At 32.2% G+C, this 15,369-nt stretch overlaps 1 protein-coding gene across 2 annotated transcripts; it reads left to right on the top strand.

Annotated features, from left to right (window-relative positions):
• Positions 1-3,573: 3,573 nt before the first annotated feature.
• On the top strand, positions 3,574-13,656 carry LOC134711821 (uncharacterized). 2 transcript variants are annotated; one of them, XM_063572738.1, is made up of 6 exons: positions 3,574-3,738; positions 7,320-7,554; positions 7,882-7,969; positions 8,585-8,717; positions 10,905-10,984; positions 11,787-13,656. In XM_063572738.1, exons 2-6 carry the CDS (start codon positions 7,331-7,333, stop codon positions 11,901-11,903), a joined length of 642 nt encoding a protein of 213 aa, XP_063428808.1. In that variant the 5' UTR covers positions 3,574-3,738; positions 7,320-7,330; the 3' UTR covers positions 11,904-13,656. The 2 variants fall into 2 exon arrangements, with proteins under 2 accessions (XP_063428808.1, XP_063428798.1); XM_063572728.1 differs by lacking the exon at positions 3,574-3,738 and adding an exon at positions 3,832-3,939.
• The last annotated feature ends 1,713 nt before the right edge of the window (positions 13,657-15,369 follow it).

Genomic DNA, 15,369 nt, shown 5'->3' with positions numbered 1-15,369 from the left:
ATACCATTAGCATATGTCACATGTAGTTTCCAGTTGTAGTAAGAAAACCAGGATGGGTCCAAAGAGTTTTATTTTTCACATAATTATTGTCTCAAACAGAAAGATTTCGAAAGCAGAGAAAACTCCATATTATAATCAGCATGACTCTATCAGATGACAATTCGTAAACTAACTATTCTCAGAATAATGTTCATAATAGTTATCAAAGGGACCAGGCTTATAATTGAATACGCCCGACGCGCATTTTGTCTACACAGACTCATCAGTTGCGCTCAGATCAAAATAGTTATAAAGCCTAAAAAAAGGTGAAGGTTACCAGGCTTAAAATTTTGTTTTGCCATGTGGTTTAGTCTACAATAGACTAAAGTGGCATTCTAATCAAAACAGTAAGAAGACCAAATAAAATGTGAAAGAGGAGGGAGAACCAAGTTTGCCTCAATGAGAGACAAATTTAATCATGGTAAAACAAAAAAATCGTAAGGGTTCTATGAAACCTAGTATCTCGCCAACTTTTGCTGTTTTTCTTCTAGATACTATCTTTTGGTTTAAAGAAGCTTCTGTCTAAATTTGGTAAAAACCCAGGATAGTTTATGAATCTAATAAATGTTATAAAAACTTAAATTGCAGACTATGTAATGTTGACTGGAAGAAAAAAAAATCCATTTGTAAGTATAATACGGATAAACAGGATTTGGTTTACAACATTTACTTTCTGACATTAGACACGCGAAGCAATAAATGTGTTTTTAATTTGATAGATGCTTTTTTTTATTTTTTTTTGTAAAATTGTTTGTTTTAAGATTGTAAATAGTTATTGTCCCTCTTTTATCAAAGGTACCAGGATTATAATTTAGTACGCCAGACGCGCGTTTCGTCTACATAAGACTTATCAGTGACGCTCATATCAAAATATTTATAAAGCCAAACAAATACGAATTTGAAGAGCATTACGGATCCAAAATTCCAAAACAGGTGTGCCAAATACGGCTAAGGTAATCTATTCCTGGGATAAGAAAACCCTTAGTTTTTCCAAAAATTCAAAGATTTGTAATCGGGAAATTTATAAAAATGACTACATATTTGATATTCCTGTCAACACCGAAGTGCTGACACTGATGACTGGTGTACCCATATCTTGACTATTTTATTTATTGTGTCTGTTTTGTTCACGCATCGTTGTAAATATAACGGAATTTGACGAGACTGTCGCACAAGTGAGAGGTTAAGCGCGATAAAACCAGGTTCAATCCACCATTTTCTACATTTGAAAATGCCTGTTCCAAATAGAATTAGCCATGGTCTTGATTTAACCAGGGTCTGTTGTTACTCAAACCATGGTCATTATATAAAAAAACTATCTTATGATCATATTCAAGCTTCTGTCAAAGTTTTGTAGAATTCAAGGATAGTTTTAGAAAGTTATCAGAGTGAATAATGTTAACTGACAGAAAAAATAAGTCCGTTTATAAAAAGAATACGGATAAAATGAATTTTGTTTTACAAAATTTACTTCTGGATACTATCTAAGGATCATAAACAAGCTTCTGTCCACCTTTGGTACAAAATTCCAAAATCATCAAATTGGGATGAATACATCGACTATATGGGGATGGCATGTAAATCTACATCCCATGACAGCACTGGTATTACACCGTGTAGAATGGTGCTTGGTGATGAAATGAAAATGTCGTTAGATTTGATTTCTGGCTCACCATTAGAAAGTGACGAGGATACTTATTGTTCGACTGAGCACAGCTTTGTAGCTAAAATAATAGAGGAGTTGGAAAATGTTCACGAGATAGCACGTGAAAAAGAAAAAAGGACTGCAATCCGCCAGAAGGATTATAATGACAAAAATGTAAAAAGTCAAATCACAAAAATACTGAACTCCGAGGAAAATTCAAAACGGAAAGTCCCTAATCAAATGGCAAAATCAAATGACAAACACATCAACCAAATGGACAGCAACTGTTATATATATATGGCTAAGTACATGCTTTTTAAATGTAGAAAATGGTGGATGGAACCTGGTTATAGAGCGCTAAATCTCTCACTTGTATGACAGTCGCATTACATTTCATTATATTTACAACAATGCGTGAACAAAAGGACATATCAATTATGCTAGTAGTTTTTCTTTTCTCTCTCCCTTTTACCACGTGAGGTTGCCATCTGCTTATCAAATCAGATAGCAACCTCACGTGGTAAAAGGGGGAAAGAAAAAGTTTATAGAGAAACTAGACTTGGCCATTGATTTAATTCTCAGAGTAATTGTCGAAAAATTAACGGATGTTCCGTATAAAATTAGGCAAACAAAGAATCTCTAATATGGTTGTGCATGCAGTCAATATGAAAAAGTATAACGGCGAGAATAAAATTGAGAATCGAAATGGGGAATGTGTCAAAGAGACAACAACCCGACCAAAGAAAAAAAACAACAGCAGCAGGTCACCAACAGGTCTTCAATGTAGCGAGAAATTCCCGCACCCGGAGGGGGCCTTCAGCTGGCCCCTAAACAAATATATACTAGTTCAGTGATAATGAACGCCATACTAATAGTGGTTTAAACCAGAGAAGATAATCTTACACCTCCAACCACTAGTAATAAGTTATTTTGACAGTGAACATGAAGAAGAGAGAAAGGTTGCATAAAAAATAAGCATTATTGAATACCTTATTCTTTAACCAAAGGTAGCATTTGAACTCTTCATTTTGGAGGATTAACACGGTATCGTCTAGCCCTGGAACAAGAAAATTCTTAGTTTTTCGAAAAATTCAAAGTTTTGTTAACAGAAAAATTATAAAAATGATCACATAATTGATATTAATGTCAACACCGAAGTGCTGACTTATCTAATAGTTATAAAGCCAGACAAGTACAAATTTGAAGAGCATTGAGGATCCAAAATTCCAAAAAGTTGTGCCAAATACGGTTAAGGTAATCTATTCCTGGAACAAGAAAATCCTCACTTTATCAGAAAATTCAAAGTTTTGTAAACAGAAAATTTATAAAAATTATCACATAATTGATATTCATGTGAAAAAAAGTTACAGAAGCAGGATTATGTATAAGTGGTATAGTTGCAGCAAATCCTACTAAAGACATATTAAGGAAATACATTCAGTAAATGATGAAAACAGAATGGATTTGATGTTTCATTTGCCATGAAACGTTTAACAGAAAATGCCATATTAGGAGACACTAAAGAACATTCCATAAGGAAACAGAAACAAGAGACATTATCTAAGTAACAATTCAAAATGAAAGCTGTGGTAATCGTGAACAAGTTCTGATAAAAGAATTAAGAATCACTGTTTGATCACCAACATTTGATGAACCGACATTTAATGAAGTGACAATTTTCTCAAGGATATTTCATCGAATGAATTCATTACAGAACTCGAGGCATCTGAACTTGATGGAAATCTGAATTTTGAAAATAAAAAGAATATTCCAGTATAATCCGATGAAAACAATAACAATACTACTGATGTCATTTATATTGACAGTGCAAAGCAAACAACTATCTAAAAACTTTAAACCACAACAGTTGATTTAATAATGGATGTATAATAGTGAATAGAGACACATCTATCGAATATTCTCAGAATTTAATCCCCGGCATATATTAATATTACTGTAACCATGGTTGTGGGTGCTGTGACAAAGGAAAATAATGAACATTTAAAACAATACAATTATCAACATGAAAAGAAATCTAACTGTATAATGAGTATGTACGTAAACATTGACCGGAGTTGGCCTATATTAAGCGTGTGTAGGGGTCAGTTAAATCTATTATTAAACCAATCAATAACTGTGTATTGTAGGATATATTTGTAACTGTGAGTGAGTAGCCTCATTTTGTTTACTACATTGAAATGGGAATTTACTACTAGATGAGGGGAATGTAGCGATTTTAGTTTAGACACCTTCAGGTTCATATTTAACATGCATTAATGACCTTTCCGGTCAAAACTTGATCACTTGTACGGCTTCTTATATAAACTATATTCTAGAATTTTTCATTTTTCAATTCAGGAGAATCTGTTCTACATGCAGAACTATTTGTTGCTGTATTTCATTTTGTACTATGTATACGCCTCACTGTTTGCTTACGTTTTTCTCTACACTCTATTGTTTCTCCTACAGGTAAATTGCTATCACTAGAAATACTAAAATTATGAATGGAAATAACCTGGTTTACGAGTATATCAATAGTAACTTGTTTATTTAATGTTTAGCTTTCTCGTGAACGTGTTCAATAGGAATATTAAGTGTAAATAGATCCTTAAAGAAAATGATTGTATCAATTGTACGTTCATCGAATTCATCCACGTTACACATCACTGTTTATACATGTTATAGTATCAGTTCAATTCCAACGAAAAAGCTAATAGGCTAATTCATGTAAATCCTCATTAAACTTTTATATTTATATGTAGGAAAAATCCTTGAACTCAAGATCTTTAGCATATAGTCCCACGATTCATTAAGCAGTTAAGCTGCTTTATGCGAGCACCCTAGATTTATGTTCTACCCAATACATGCTGAAATATGTGCCACTTTTACACTCTGGCGTATAAAATTATAATCCTGGTACTTTTGATAACTATTATTATCTGGCTGGCTATCATGTTATTTATAACTAATTTGACACTTTTTGTCGAGCCTTCGACTTTAGTCGAAAAAGCGAGACTAAGCGATCCTACTTTCCGTCGTCGTCGTCGTCGGCGGCGTCCACAAATATTCACTCTGTGGTTAAAGTTTTTGAAATTTTAATAACTTTCTTAAACTGTACTGGATTTCTACCAAACTTGGACAGAAGCTTGTTAATGATCATAAGATAGTATCCAGAAGTAAATTTTGTAAAAATAAAATTCCATTTTTTCCGTATTTTACTTAAAAATGGACTTAGTTTTTTTCTGCGGGGAAACATAACATTCACTCTGTAGTTAAAGTTTTTAGAATTTTAATAACTTTCTTAAACTATCCTTGGTTTGTACCAAACTTGGACAGAAGCTTGTTTATGATCATAAGATAGTATCCAGAAGTAAATTTTGTAAAAATAAAATTCAATTATTTCGTATTTTACTTATAAATGGACTTAGTTTTTCTGCGGGGAAACATTACATTCACTCTGTGGTTAAAGTTTTTAAAATTTTAATAACTTTCTTAAACTATCCTGGGTTTGTACCAAACTTGGACAGAAGCTTAGTTATGATCATAAGATAGTATCCAGAAGTAAATTTTGTAAAAAAATAACTCCATTTTTTCTGTATTTCACTTTTAAATGGACTTAGATTTTCTTCCAGTTAACATACTTAGTGACATACAGTCTGCAGTTTAAGTTTTCAAATCATTTTTTAGATTCATTAACTATCCTAGAGTTTTACCAAACTTGGAAAGAAGGTTCTTACAATCAAAAGATAGTATCAAGAGGAATATTTTTATTGATTTTTTTCCTCAAATTTGTTGAGCCTGCGATTTACAGCAATAGTAGGCGAGACACTGGGTTCCGCGGAACCCTTACAAATTTTTTCATACTTTTTATTCTGGAATATAAAAAAAATTACCATAAAAACGTTAACTGGTCGTCGATTTTCCCAAAGGTTTTGAAGTTGCACAAAGGAAGTAGTGCTCGATAGAAATCCTTCTATAGTTTATTATCCCCTGTGCTGTTGGCTAAGATGTCAAAGATCAATTGTATGAAATATTTGATCGCCGAAAATCTATAAAGATGAGTCGTTTACATTTCCCATATGGCAAAAGTCATAGGAATATTGTTGGTCATCGATACGTATTACATACGTCAGTAGTCTATTAATCAGCTGATATAAGTTGGTGGCAATTTCAAATTACATAGAAGACGAAATTTACGTACCTTTAAAATTGGGTACTTTATTATTAATCATTTTATTCGTTTTTTTGTCTGAAATGATTGAGATTATTTAAATCATCTTTATTCAGTAATCTTAAATGTATGCTCATTTGTTTTCTTGTTAATATTATTCCGATTTCTCGCAAATTACCTTCATGCTTGTCAAATTAAATTGTTGTTATTGTAGTTTTCTGAATGGTCGATGTCAAGGTCATTTTAAGATTGTTTCGCTTTTGTGAACAATGTAACATAATGCTACACGTGCTTTATTTAAGCTCAATGTGCTTCAATAAATATTGTGATTAAAACTTTAACAACTGTTTTCTAAAACCTCTTTTAAAACCTAATAAATTATCTTTCCTTTGCTCAAATATTAATGAAATGCAAGTAGTGTCTTTTAGTGTTGTGTCGTTGTTCTCCTCTTATATTTAATGCGTTTCCCTCGGTTTTAGTTTGTTACCCCGATTTTGCTTTTTGTCCATGGATTTATGAGTTTTGAACAGCGGTATACTACTGTTGCCTTTATTTAGCAGCCCGTATGGTTCTATTTTGTAAAAATAAGGTAAAAAACCCATTAATCATGAGTAATTCGCTTGCAATTGAAAAATTCGACCTCAATGATCTGTATTTATGTGAACTTCAATTTAACCCCTTAGCTTGACATGAATAACGCGTGAAATTGTGGTTTAAAGTTATTTAAAGGAGGAAAACGTCAAAATTGAAAGTGAAACAAAGGTAAAACATTTGATTGACGGATTCGATCCACAAAAAAAAAATCTTATAAGGTAAAAACGACGAGTAACACTAATTGGTCATCTATAATATGAAATCAAATAGAGTTCTAGAAAAATCCAACAGCACGATTTTGCTTAATCTTTTTAAATATATATTTATTTTCACATCGCTTATACGGTAATAGATTGACTTTATATGTTAACTCGATGGTTAATTAGATGGTTTTTAGACTGAAGTACACACGAAATGGGCAAATTATCTTTTCATGGTAATGTTGTGATAAAGTGATAGTAGCGATGTGATACATACGACTCGTATGTCTCCAAGTAGTGCCTGGTCACGGCACCAATGATTTTGAATAGTGGTTGTACTTCGTTTGTTGTGTTTATTATATAATGACGTGTATATATATAGTTTGAATGTTTACTATTTTGATTGAAGACGTAATGCATACAAAGGCATACTCATAATATGACGTTAAAACATGATAAGTGTCTCTGTATTGTGGTTAATTCTTAGCACTCATGGTGATGAATTAAAGAGGATCCATCGACCCTGTTATGTAGGGACACACTAAAATTTCATAGCTCTTGAAAACAGGTGTATAATCTCTATGAGTGCAAAATGCAGAGCAGAAAATATGAGAATAGTAAAGTTGTGCTTTCTCTGATGTGTTCTAACACACTTAATCTTCAATTCCAGACATTAGAGACATGACAGACCTCAAGCAATGTTGGATGACACTTAGTCGTGACCGCCTTGGGGTATCTGAGGAGAAAACATTTAATTGGTGGAAACATATTCAGTCTCACTACAGCGAGTGCCACAGATATTATCACACACTGAATCATTTGATAGAAATGTTTGACCATTTCAACGGATATAAAACCACCCTGTCAGAACCTGACTTAGTGTCATTAGCAATATTCTTTCATGAGTAAGAAAAACACACACTATTTAATTTTTCCAGTAAAATAGAAAAATATCTATCATCGTAATTTTCGTTCTGTAAGACAACCAAAGCATTGTATCTTCTTGTCTTATGTTTCATGTCTAATGCGCTTTATCATTTTCTTAAGAATCGATGCATTTGTTTCCTTTTAGGCAACGAACATAAGGCATTATTTTTCATGCATTTGTCAATATAAAACGAGAAATTAGAAGACAGATATCTTTTAAAATTTGATAAACATGACTGTTTTACATATTATCTCCCCTTTGGCTAGCTGACAGCTATATGTATATCGATATTTATGTTTTGCAGTATTATTTATGATCCTAAGAAGAGTGACAACGAAGAGAGAAGTGCTGATTTCTTTGTTCAATATACAACAGAATGCGAGGTTAATCTGGTAAATATCTGTGTTCATAAAAAAAGGATTCACGGTTAACTGGTATAATATTTGTTTTTTCAGAATTGTTAATTATGACCCATATCATATCACCAGTGACGATCCTTACTATTGGGCTGGTTTAATATACAATCGGAGATGAAACCTCCAAAAGCAGTGCCATTTATGTATCAAATATGTTGTAAATAAACTGTGTTTCGCCTACAAGAAATCGTTAAGAGACGTCGAATAAAAAATTTAAAAAGTCTGAATGGAATACTATAATTTAGTATTCACAATGACACATGATGTTCGTTATTCGGTATTCCATTGAATGCTCGAGTTCTCCCAGCGTACTTCAGTATAATGTTAAATAGTTATTTTACACCTAACCGGTAGATGTCTTCGAAGGCAAATAATAACTACAGAGTCTTAAGTGGAAGTGTTTGGGGTGGTTTCTTATGTAACAATTAATTTATTTAGTATTTAAAAAAATGTATCAAATAAATATAAAGCATCATAGACTAAATAAAAATGGAGCACCATCCGCTAAACCTGATGTATTTTTAATTAGGTTAAAGATTAAAAAAGCATTCACTCAGTTTGGAAATAATTACAAATCGACTAAACTTGTAGAAAGAAGAGGAAATAAGCAAGGTCAAGGACTGGATTCTTTTGACGAAAACCCACCAGGTTAAAGATGAAGGATCAGAAGACTATCATTATTTTCTAGATATTGATATGGCCGTACTGGGAAGACAAGACAAAGGTAGCATTTATCATGTTTATCTAGTTATAGCTGAAGAAAGAAAAATAAACTTATAAAGTTTGTTTAAAGTCACATGAAACGAGTGAGTGGTGAAAAATAATGTTTGTCCAATTCTTGAATCAATGCATGTATACATCATAAACTTAGTCCTCTGTGCACGATTTTATCATTATTTTCGCAAGTATATCATATAATCGTCATTTTTTTCTCTCTGTTTGTTATTATTTAACAAATATAGCTGCTCATTTAATGCCGTGTTTTAAGCAGAGTTTTACCGATTGTCACCTTATAGTAAACAATCACAAAAAGCATGGGTATTGAGCACGTATTTAACATGTATAATCAGAAATTTGTTTATTTCAATGACAGATCCATGCGTACAGTGGTCACCGGATGTTACTCGGGTCACTATGCATACGGAAAATATGTCGTCGAATTGCTTCCTGGAAGCAAACAATTAAAAATAAGTAAACTTCTTCTAAATGTGGACAAATTAAAGAATTCTCCTCAGAAAAAGTATATGTACATAAGTTGTATAATGAAAATTATCCATTAAGTTATAAAAAACATAGGTATATTTTTTTAATTTGAGGTTTCTTATGACTTTAAAGACTTATTTTCAAAAGTGTAAGGTTCAGTTAGCTATTAAATCAGATTGTCATAGGAAAATGCCTGTCACAAGTCAGGATCTTTTAAATTTGTTTAAGCTTTGGAATTTGACTTTCTTAGCAACTTTCTGTTTATAATTTCCTTTGGGAGTTCAGTATTAGCGACTTTCTGTTTATAATTTCCTTTCGGAGTGCAGTATTTTGTTATGTTTTATATAGGTATCAAAAGTACCAGGATTATAATTGTATACGCAAGACGCGCGTTTCGTCTACATAAGACTCATCAGTGACGCTCATATCAAAATAGTTTATAAAAGCCAAATAAATACAAAATTGAAGAGCATTGAGGACCCAAAATTCCAAAATGTTGTGCCAAATACGGCTAAGTGCATCGGACTACTAGTACAAAGGTTCCTGGTTCGATTCCCGTTCGGGATGAAAATTTCAGGAACTCAATGTTCGGCTCTCCCTTGACATCATTTGCGAATATGGTCTCGAGGAAACGATGACAGTCCGTTGGAAGGGGACGATAAATGACTGACCCGTGTTTAGAGAGAGTCATATCTCTTGCACATTAAAGACACCCTTGTAGATTTCGAAAAAGAGTAGACTAATGCCGCTACAAGGCAGCACTCGCACCCGCAAAGTGGAAAGCGATTAATATAAGTTGCAAAACTTGTTTCCCAATCTTCTATTAATAAATATGTTTAAACTAAATACGGATAAGGTAATCTACTCCTGGGGTAAGAAAATCCTTAGTTTTTCGAAAAATTCAAAGTTTTGTAAACAGAAAATTTATAAAAATGACTATATAATTGATATTCAGGTCCACACCGAAGTGCTGACTACTGGGCTGGTGATACCCTCGGGGGCGAAACGTCCACCAGCAGTGGCATTGACCCAGTGGTGTAAATAGTTATCAAAAGTACCAGGATTATAATTTTATACGCCAGACGATCGTTTTGTCTATATCAAAATAGTTGAAAAAAAAAGCCAAATAAATACAAAGTTGAAGAGCATTGAGGACCCAAAATTGCAAAATGTTGTGCCAAATACGGCTAAGGTATATAACTTTTTTTTGCGTTTTATTATCATAATGGTATTTATTGATAATTTACAGCTTACCTAAGACTTATTTAAATAGTAAAAATAGACAATTTTTAACATTCGATAATGTTGTTTTCCCTCGGCACCCAAAATCCGTTAATATTACACTTTATCAAATTATGCTGTAACAGTTAGTGACTACAACACGCCTTTGTGAATTAACCTCCATCTATTATGATCGATAGCAAAAGTTTTACATTAAATGTTAAAGAGAACAAAATGATAATTTCTATTCTTTGTAAATATACTGTTAATACAATGTTGAATTATTAAAAAAAAACTAATGTTTATTAATCGTGAGTAGTTTGCCTTAGTCGTATGTGACATGCCATTTGTGAGAAATTCGGTTTTTAATGTGCATTGACTTGATATTAATCCTTTGAACGTGTTTGCATAGAGCGCAACTGACGTCGTCGAAACGCGCGTTTGGCGTAAAAAAATATAAGTTTGGTATACCTAATTATCTTTACAGGTTACAAAGAATACGCAGATCAGATAAGGGAGGAATATAAACACGTACCTGAGAAGGAATATAAAACAAGAAGATCAAAGGTACTAGTAAAGATAAGAGTGGAAAATTAGATAAATATTCACCAATATACTAATTTTACACGTTTACAAATGCAATCTTCTACGACAATTGTTTTGAAAACAAAAACTTTACGACAAAAAAGGTGATTTTAGCTTTTCAATTTATGACCCTTTTTTTATGTAATATCATCCGAGCAGCGCCTATTTACGGAGTATATATCGCCCAGTGGATACGATATTTCCTATCATGATTTACCGGATAGAGCGTTGATGCTAAAAATGAAGCTAGTAAATCAAGAACTCAAATTGGTGAAGGTAAAATCATTCCTTTTGTCAATTTTACAAATGAACTTATTTGTCCTACATGTAAGTAGTTTGCAATTATTTCAGTTTTGGTAAACGTATCTGTTATACGGATTTATTAGTATGCTCAAAGTACAAGTTTATAATTATTAGAATGATGTGAACTGTACATGTATGTGTTGGTGACCTTCTACTGTTGTTTTTTCTATGGTCGGGTTGTCGTCTCGTTGACACATTCCCCATTTCCATTCTTAATTTTATGTATGTGGTATGTTATATACATAAAAAGGTGGAATCAGTCACAATAAATATTCAACAGACCATCGAGGACATAGATTTCTGTCGTAAATTTCACTTAAGTCGTAACTTTTACTTTAGTAGTCCTAAGAGAAATGTAACATCATGTTAATTGATTAAATATCGTTGCAAAAAATGATCCTTCTTTCTTGTACTCTTTTTAATTGTTGTAAGCAGATGCCTGAAATAAATCTTTCTTATTATTATTATGGTTTTTTTTAAGGTTTTGTCCAATTTCTGCAAAAGAGATAGATTATATTCAACAAAGGAATTCTTTGATAGTTATGATAATCAAGCTAAAGAAAACATGGGAAAGGAAATTGCAATCTTAACAGAATAAAATATTTTTTATCTACCTGAACATATCATTATACAGTGAAATTGTATTAAGTATCATGAATACAAATAATAAAGGTTGCCTAATTAACAATTCCATGCAAACACGATGAAGTACAAGTTAATAGTTATCAAAGGTACCAGGATTATAATTTAGTACGCAATCAAATCTGAATAACAAACTAAAACCAAGGGAAACACATCAACTATCAGAGGAAAACACTTGGCGTATTTACAAAATTTAGTCTATCGAGTTTATTTACAACCACTGGGTCGATGCCACTGCTGGTGGAGATTTATTTCCCTAAGGGCATCACCAGCCCAAGAGTCAGCACTTTTTGTGCTGACATGAACTATCAATGATATGGTTATATTTATAAAAGAGGGACGAAAGATACCAAAAAGACAGTCAAACTCATAAATCTAAAACAAACTGACAACGCCATGGTAAAAAATTAAAAAAAACGCTCAGATCAAAATATTTATATAGCCAAACAAGTGCAAAGTTTCAAAGCACCGAGGATCCAAAATTCCAAAAAATTGTGCCAAATACGGCTAAAATTTTGCCGATTCCTGGGATAAGAAAATCTTTAGTTTTTCGAAAATTCAAAGTTTTGTAAACAGGAAATTTATAAAAATGACCACATTATTGATATTCATGTCAACACCGAAATGCTGACTACCGGGCTGCTTATACCCTCGGGGACGACACTCCACCAACAGTGGCATCGACCCAGTTGTGTAAATAGCTATCAAGGTATACCATGATTATGCTTAAACACGCCAGATGCGCGTTTCGTCTACATAAGATTAATCAGTGACGCTCACATTAAAATAGTTATAAAGCCAAACAAGACTGATATACAAAGTTAAAGAGCACCGATGACCCAAAATTCTAAAAAATGGTGCAGAGTACGACTAAGGTTATATATTCCTGATATATATAGAACTGGATCTTAAAAAAAGACTGGATTGGTACAGGACATTTTAAAAATCAAAGTGAGTGAAATCAATTATTGAAAGATTGGGAGAGTAGTTTGAAAAATGCCAAACTGTATTTAAGTATAATGTGGACAAAACCATCATAAGTATAGCACTAGTGCTAACAATTGTATTTAAGCATGGTGTGAACAAAACGAACATGAGTGAATCACTAGTGCTTATACTAGTAATTAAGTATGGTGTGGACAAAGCGAACATTACATCTACCTATATCTATTATCATAGCACTAGTGCGAACATTAGTATAGCACTATTGCAGACATTCGCATTTACTACAGGTCTTTAGAAGGAAAAGCATTTTTCAGTAGATAAAATGAGCTAAATATAAAACAGTGAGATTAGGTGAACAATTTCGTTTAAATTTCAATTATATCCTAACCATATTATGTTCTCTGTTGTAAGTTTCACATTTTTACATTTTTATCTCCAGAAACAAAAGAAATTACAATAGACAGATTCTTCTTATCCTTGTAAAACATGGCATCAACAAATAATCATTAAAGTAAGATCTTTATTGTCTTTAAAAATTATCTCAAAGTTGTATTGGGTTATCCTATATAAATAAAGAATATTATTGCATAGCAATTAACACAATATTTCCCATAGAAAGTAACCAAAAGTTAGCGTGCAATAAATCTCCGAAACTCATGATGTCAACAACGACAAAATCTTAGTTTAAACCAATTTTTACTTTCAAATATTATTTTGCGATACACTTATAGGGTTATTGCATGAAATACTGGAAATATTGTCCCTCGTAGAATATATTATTATTATTATTATTATTATGCAAATACTACTGAAATCAAATAATAAATATTTTCTATTTGTTTTAGATTTATGAGTTTGACTGTCCCTTTGGTATCTTTCGTCCCTCTTCCATGTTACCAGTGATATTGAAAGTGAACTAAGATGAACATCTAGTTTCTATTCCAAATCACATATATCATTATGCAGATATCTTTGATGACCATACATATAAGAGTTTTACAACAAATGGCTTCAAGAATTCTGATTATATTATACTATCCTCCTTAACATTATAAATGATTCTTACATTTTTCAAGAAAAAAAATAACACAATAATACATATACATTGCATGATTTTCATAACAAAAACAGCTGCTAGCTTTCTATGATACCTTTCTCCTTGTTCTTTTACTACATTAAGACATAGATGGCTGTATAAGGTTTTGAAATATTTTAACTTTTTCCCACTCAAATCATATTTTATTCTAATAGTTATCAAAGGTACCAGAATTATAATTTAGTACGCCAGAAACGCGTTTCGTCTACATATGACTCATCAGTGACGCTTATATCAAAATATTTATAAAGCCAAACAAGTACAAAGTTGAAGAGCATTGAGAATCCAAAAATCCAAAAAAGTTGTGCCAAATACATCTACTAACTTATGTGCTGCAGTGACATCACTAGACATCAGTTTTCTAGTAATATCAAGAGTTTGACAAGTTTGTGTTTTATCTTTTAATATTAGGTGTAGATGGAGTAATGCAACCAATTATAATCAGTAATTATTAGATGTACTCTCTTGGCATATAAAGATGATATGTACAATACAAATCGGCAATTTTAGGGAAATTTTTGCTGTTTTTGGTTATTATCTTGAAAATTATTATAGATAGATATAAACTGTAAACAGCAATAATATTCAGCAAAGTAAGATTTAGAAATAAGTCAACATGACAAAAATGGTCAGTTGACCCCTTTAGGAGATAGTGACCTTTACAGTCATTTTTTAACCATTTTTTGTAAATCTTAGTAATCTTTTACAAAAATCTTCTCCTCTGAAACAACTGTGCCAAATTAATCCAAACTTGGCCACAATCATCATTTGGGTATCTAGTATCTAGTTTAAAAAATGTGTGGCGTGACCCGACCAAAACCAAGTAATGAGAAACACAAGTATTATTGGACTTAAAATCAGCATCGAGAAAACAGAGGTTATGTCTCCTAATATCTTAGATCCTCCTGGTATATATTTAAATGGGAAAAATCTGAAAATCACCTCATCGTTAACTAACCTTTGCAGTTACATCTGAAGGAGGAGTAGACAAAGACAATATAAGTCAGAATAACATGAAATATATGTCTAAAGCTACAGCCAAGTCAGATTAGCAAGAATTATATGTGTAAAGCTACATCAAATCTTGTAGTCTTAGAACAAAAGTAAAAACACTAAGCTTATTATAATAGCTGGTTTTTTTTTTGCAGTGCTGCTATACGGGTCAGATTGCTAGAGAAAAGCTGAAAAGGACATCAAAAGCTTTCCATTTCTCACAATGACTGCCTCAGAAAAATCTTTTAATGTCTTTTACTTGCAAATTTGAATGGATGTTTTGTTCTGCCTCTGAACTGTTCCGAGTTCAAATAATTATGACAGGTTTTTCGATTTCATGCTGTGATGTTGTTGGAAGGCGTCACAGCAATAACTTAAAGTATTCCCT

The sequence above is a fragment of the Mytilus trossulus genome, chromosome 1 (assembly GCF_036588685.1).
Source record: "Mytilus trossulus isolate FHL-02 chromosome 1, PNRI_Mtr1.1.1.hap1, whole genome shotgun sequence".
Taxonomy (NCBI): domain Eukaryota; kingdom Metazoa; phylum Mollusca; class Bivalvia; order Mytilida; family Mytilidae; genus Mytilus; species Mytilus trossulus.
Note: the sequence above shows the minus strand (reverse complement) of the source record. Positions and strands in the feature narration are given on the sequence as shown.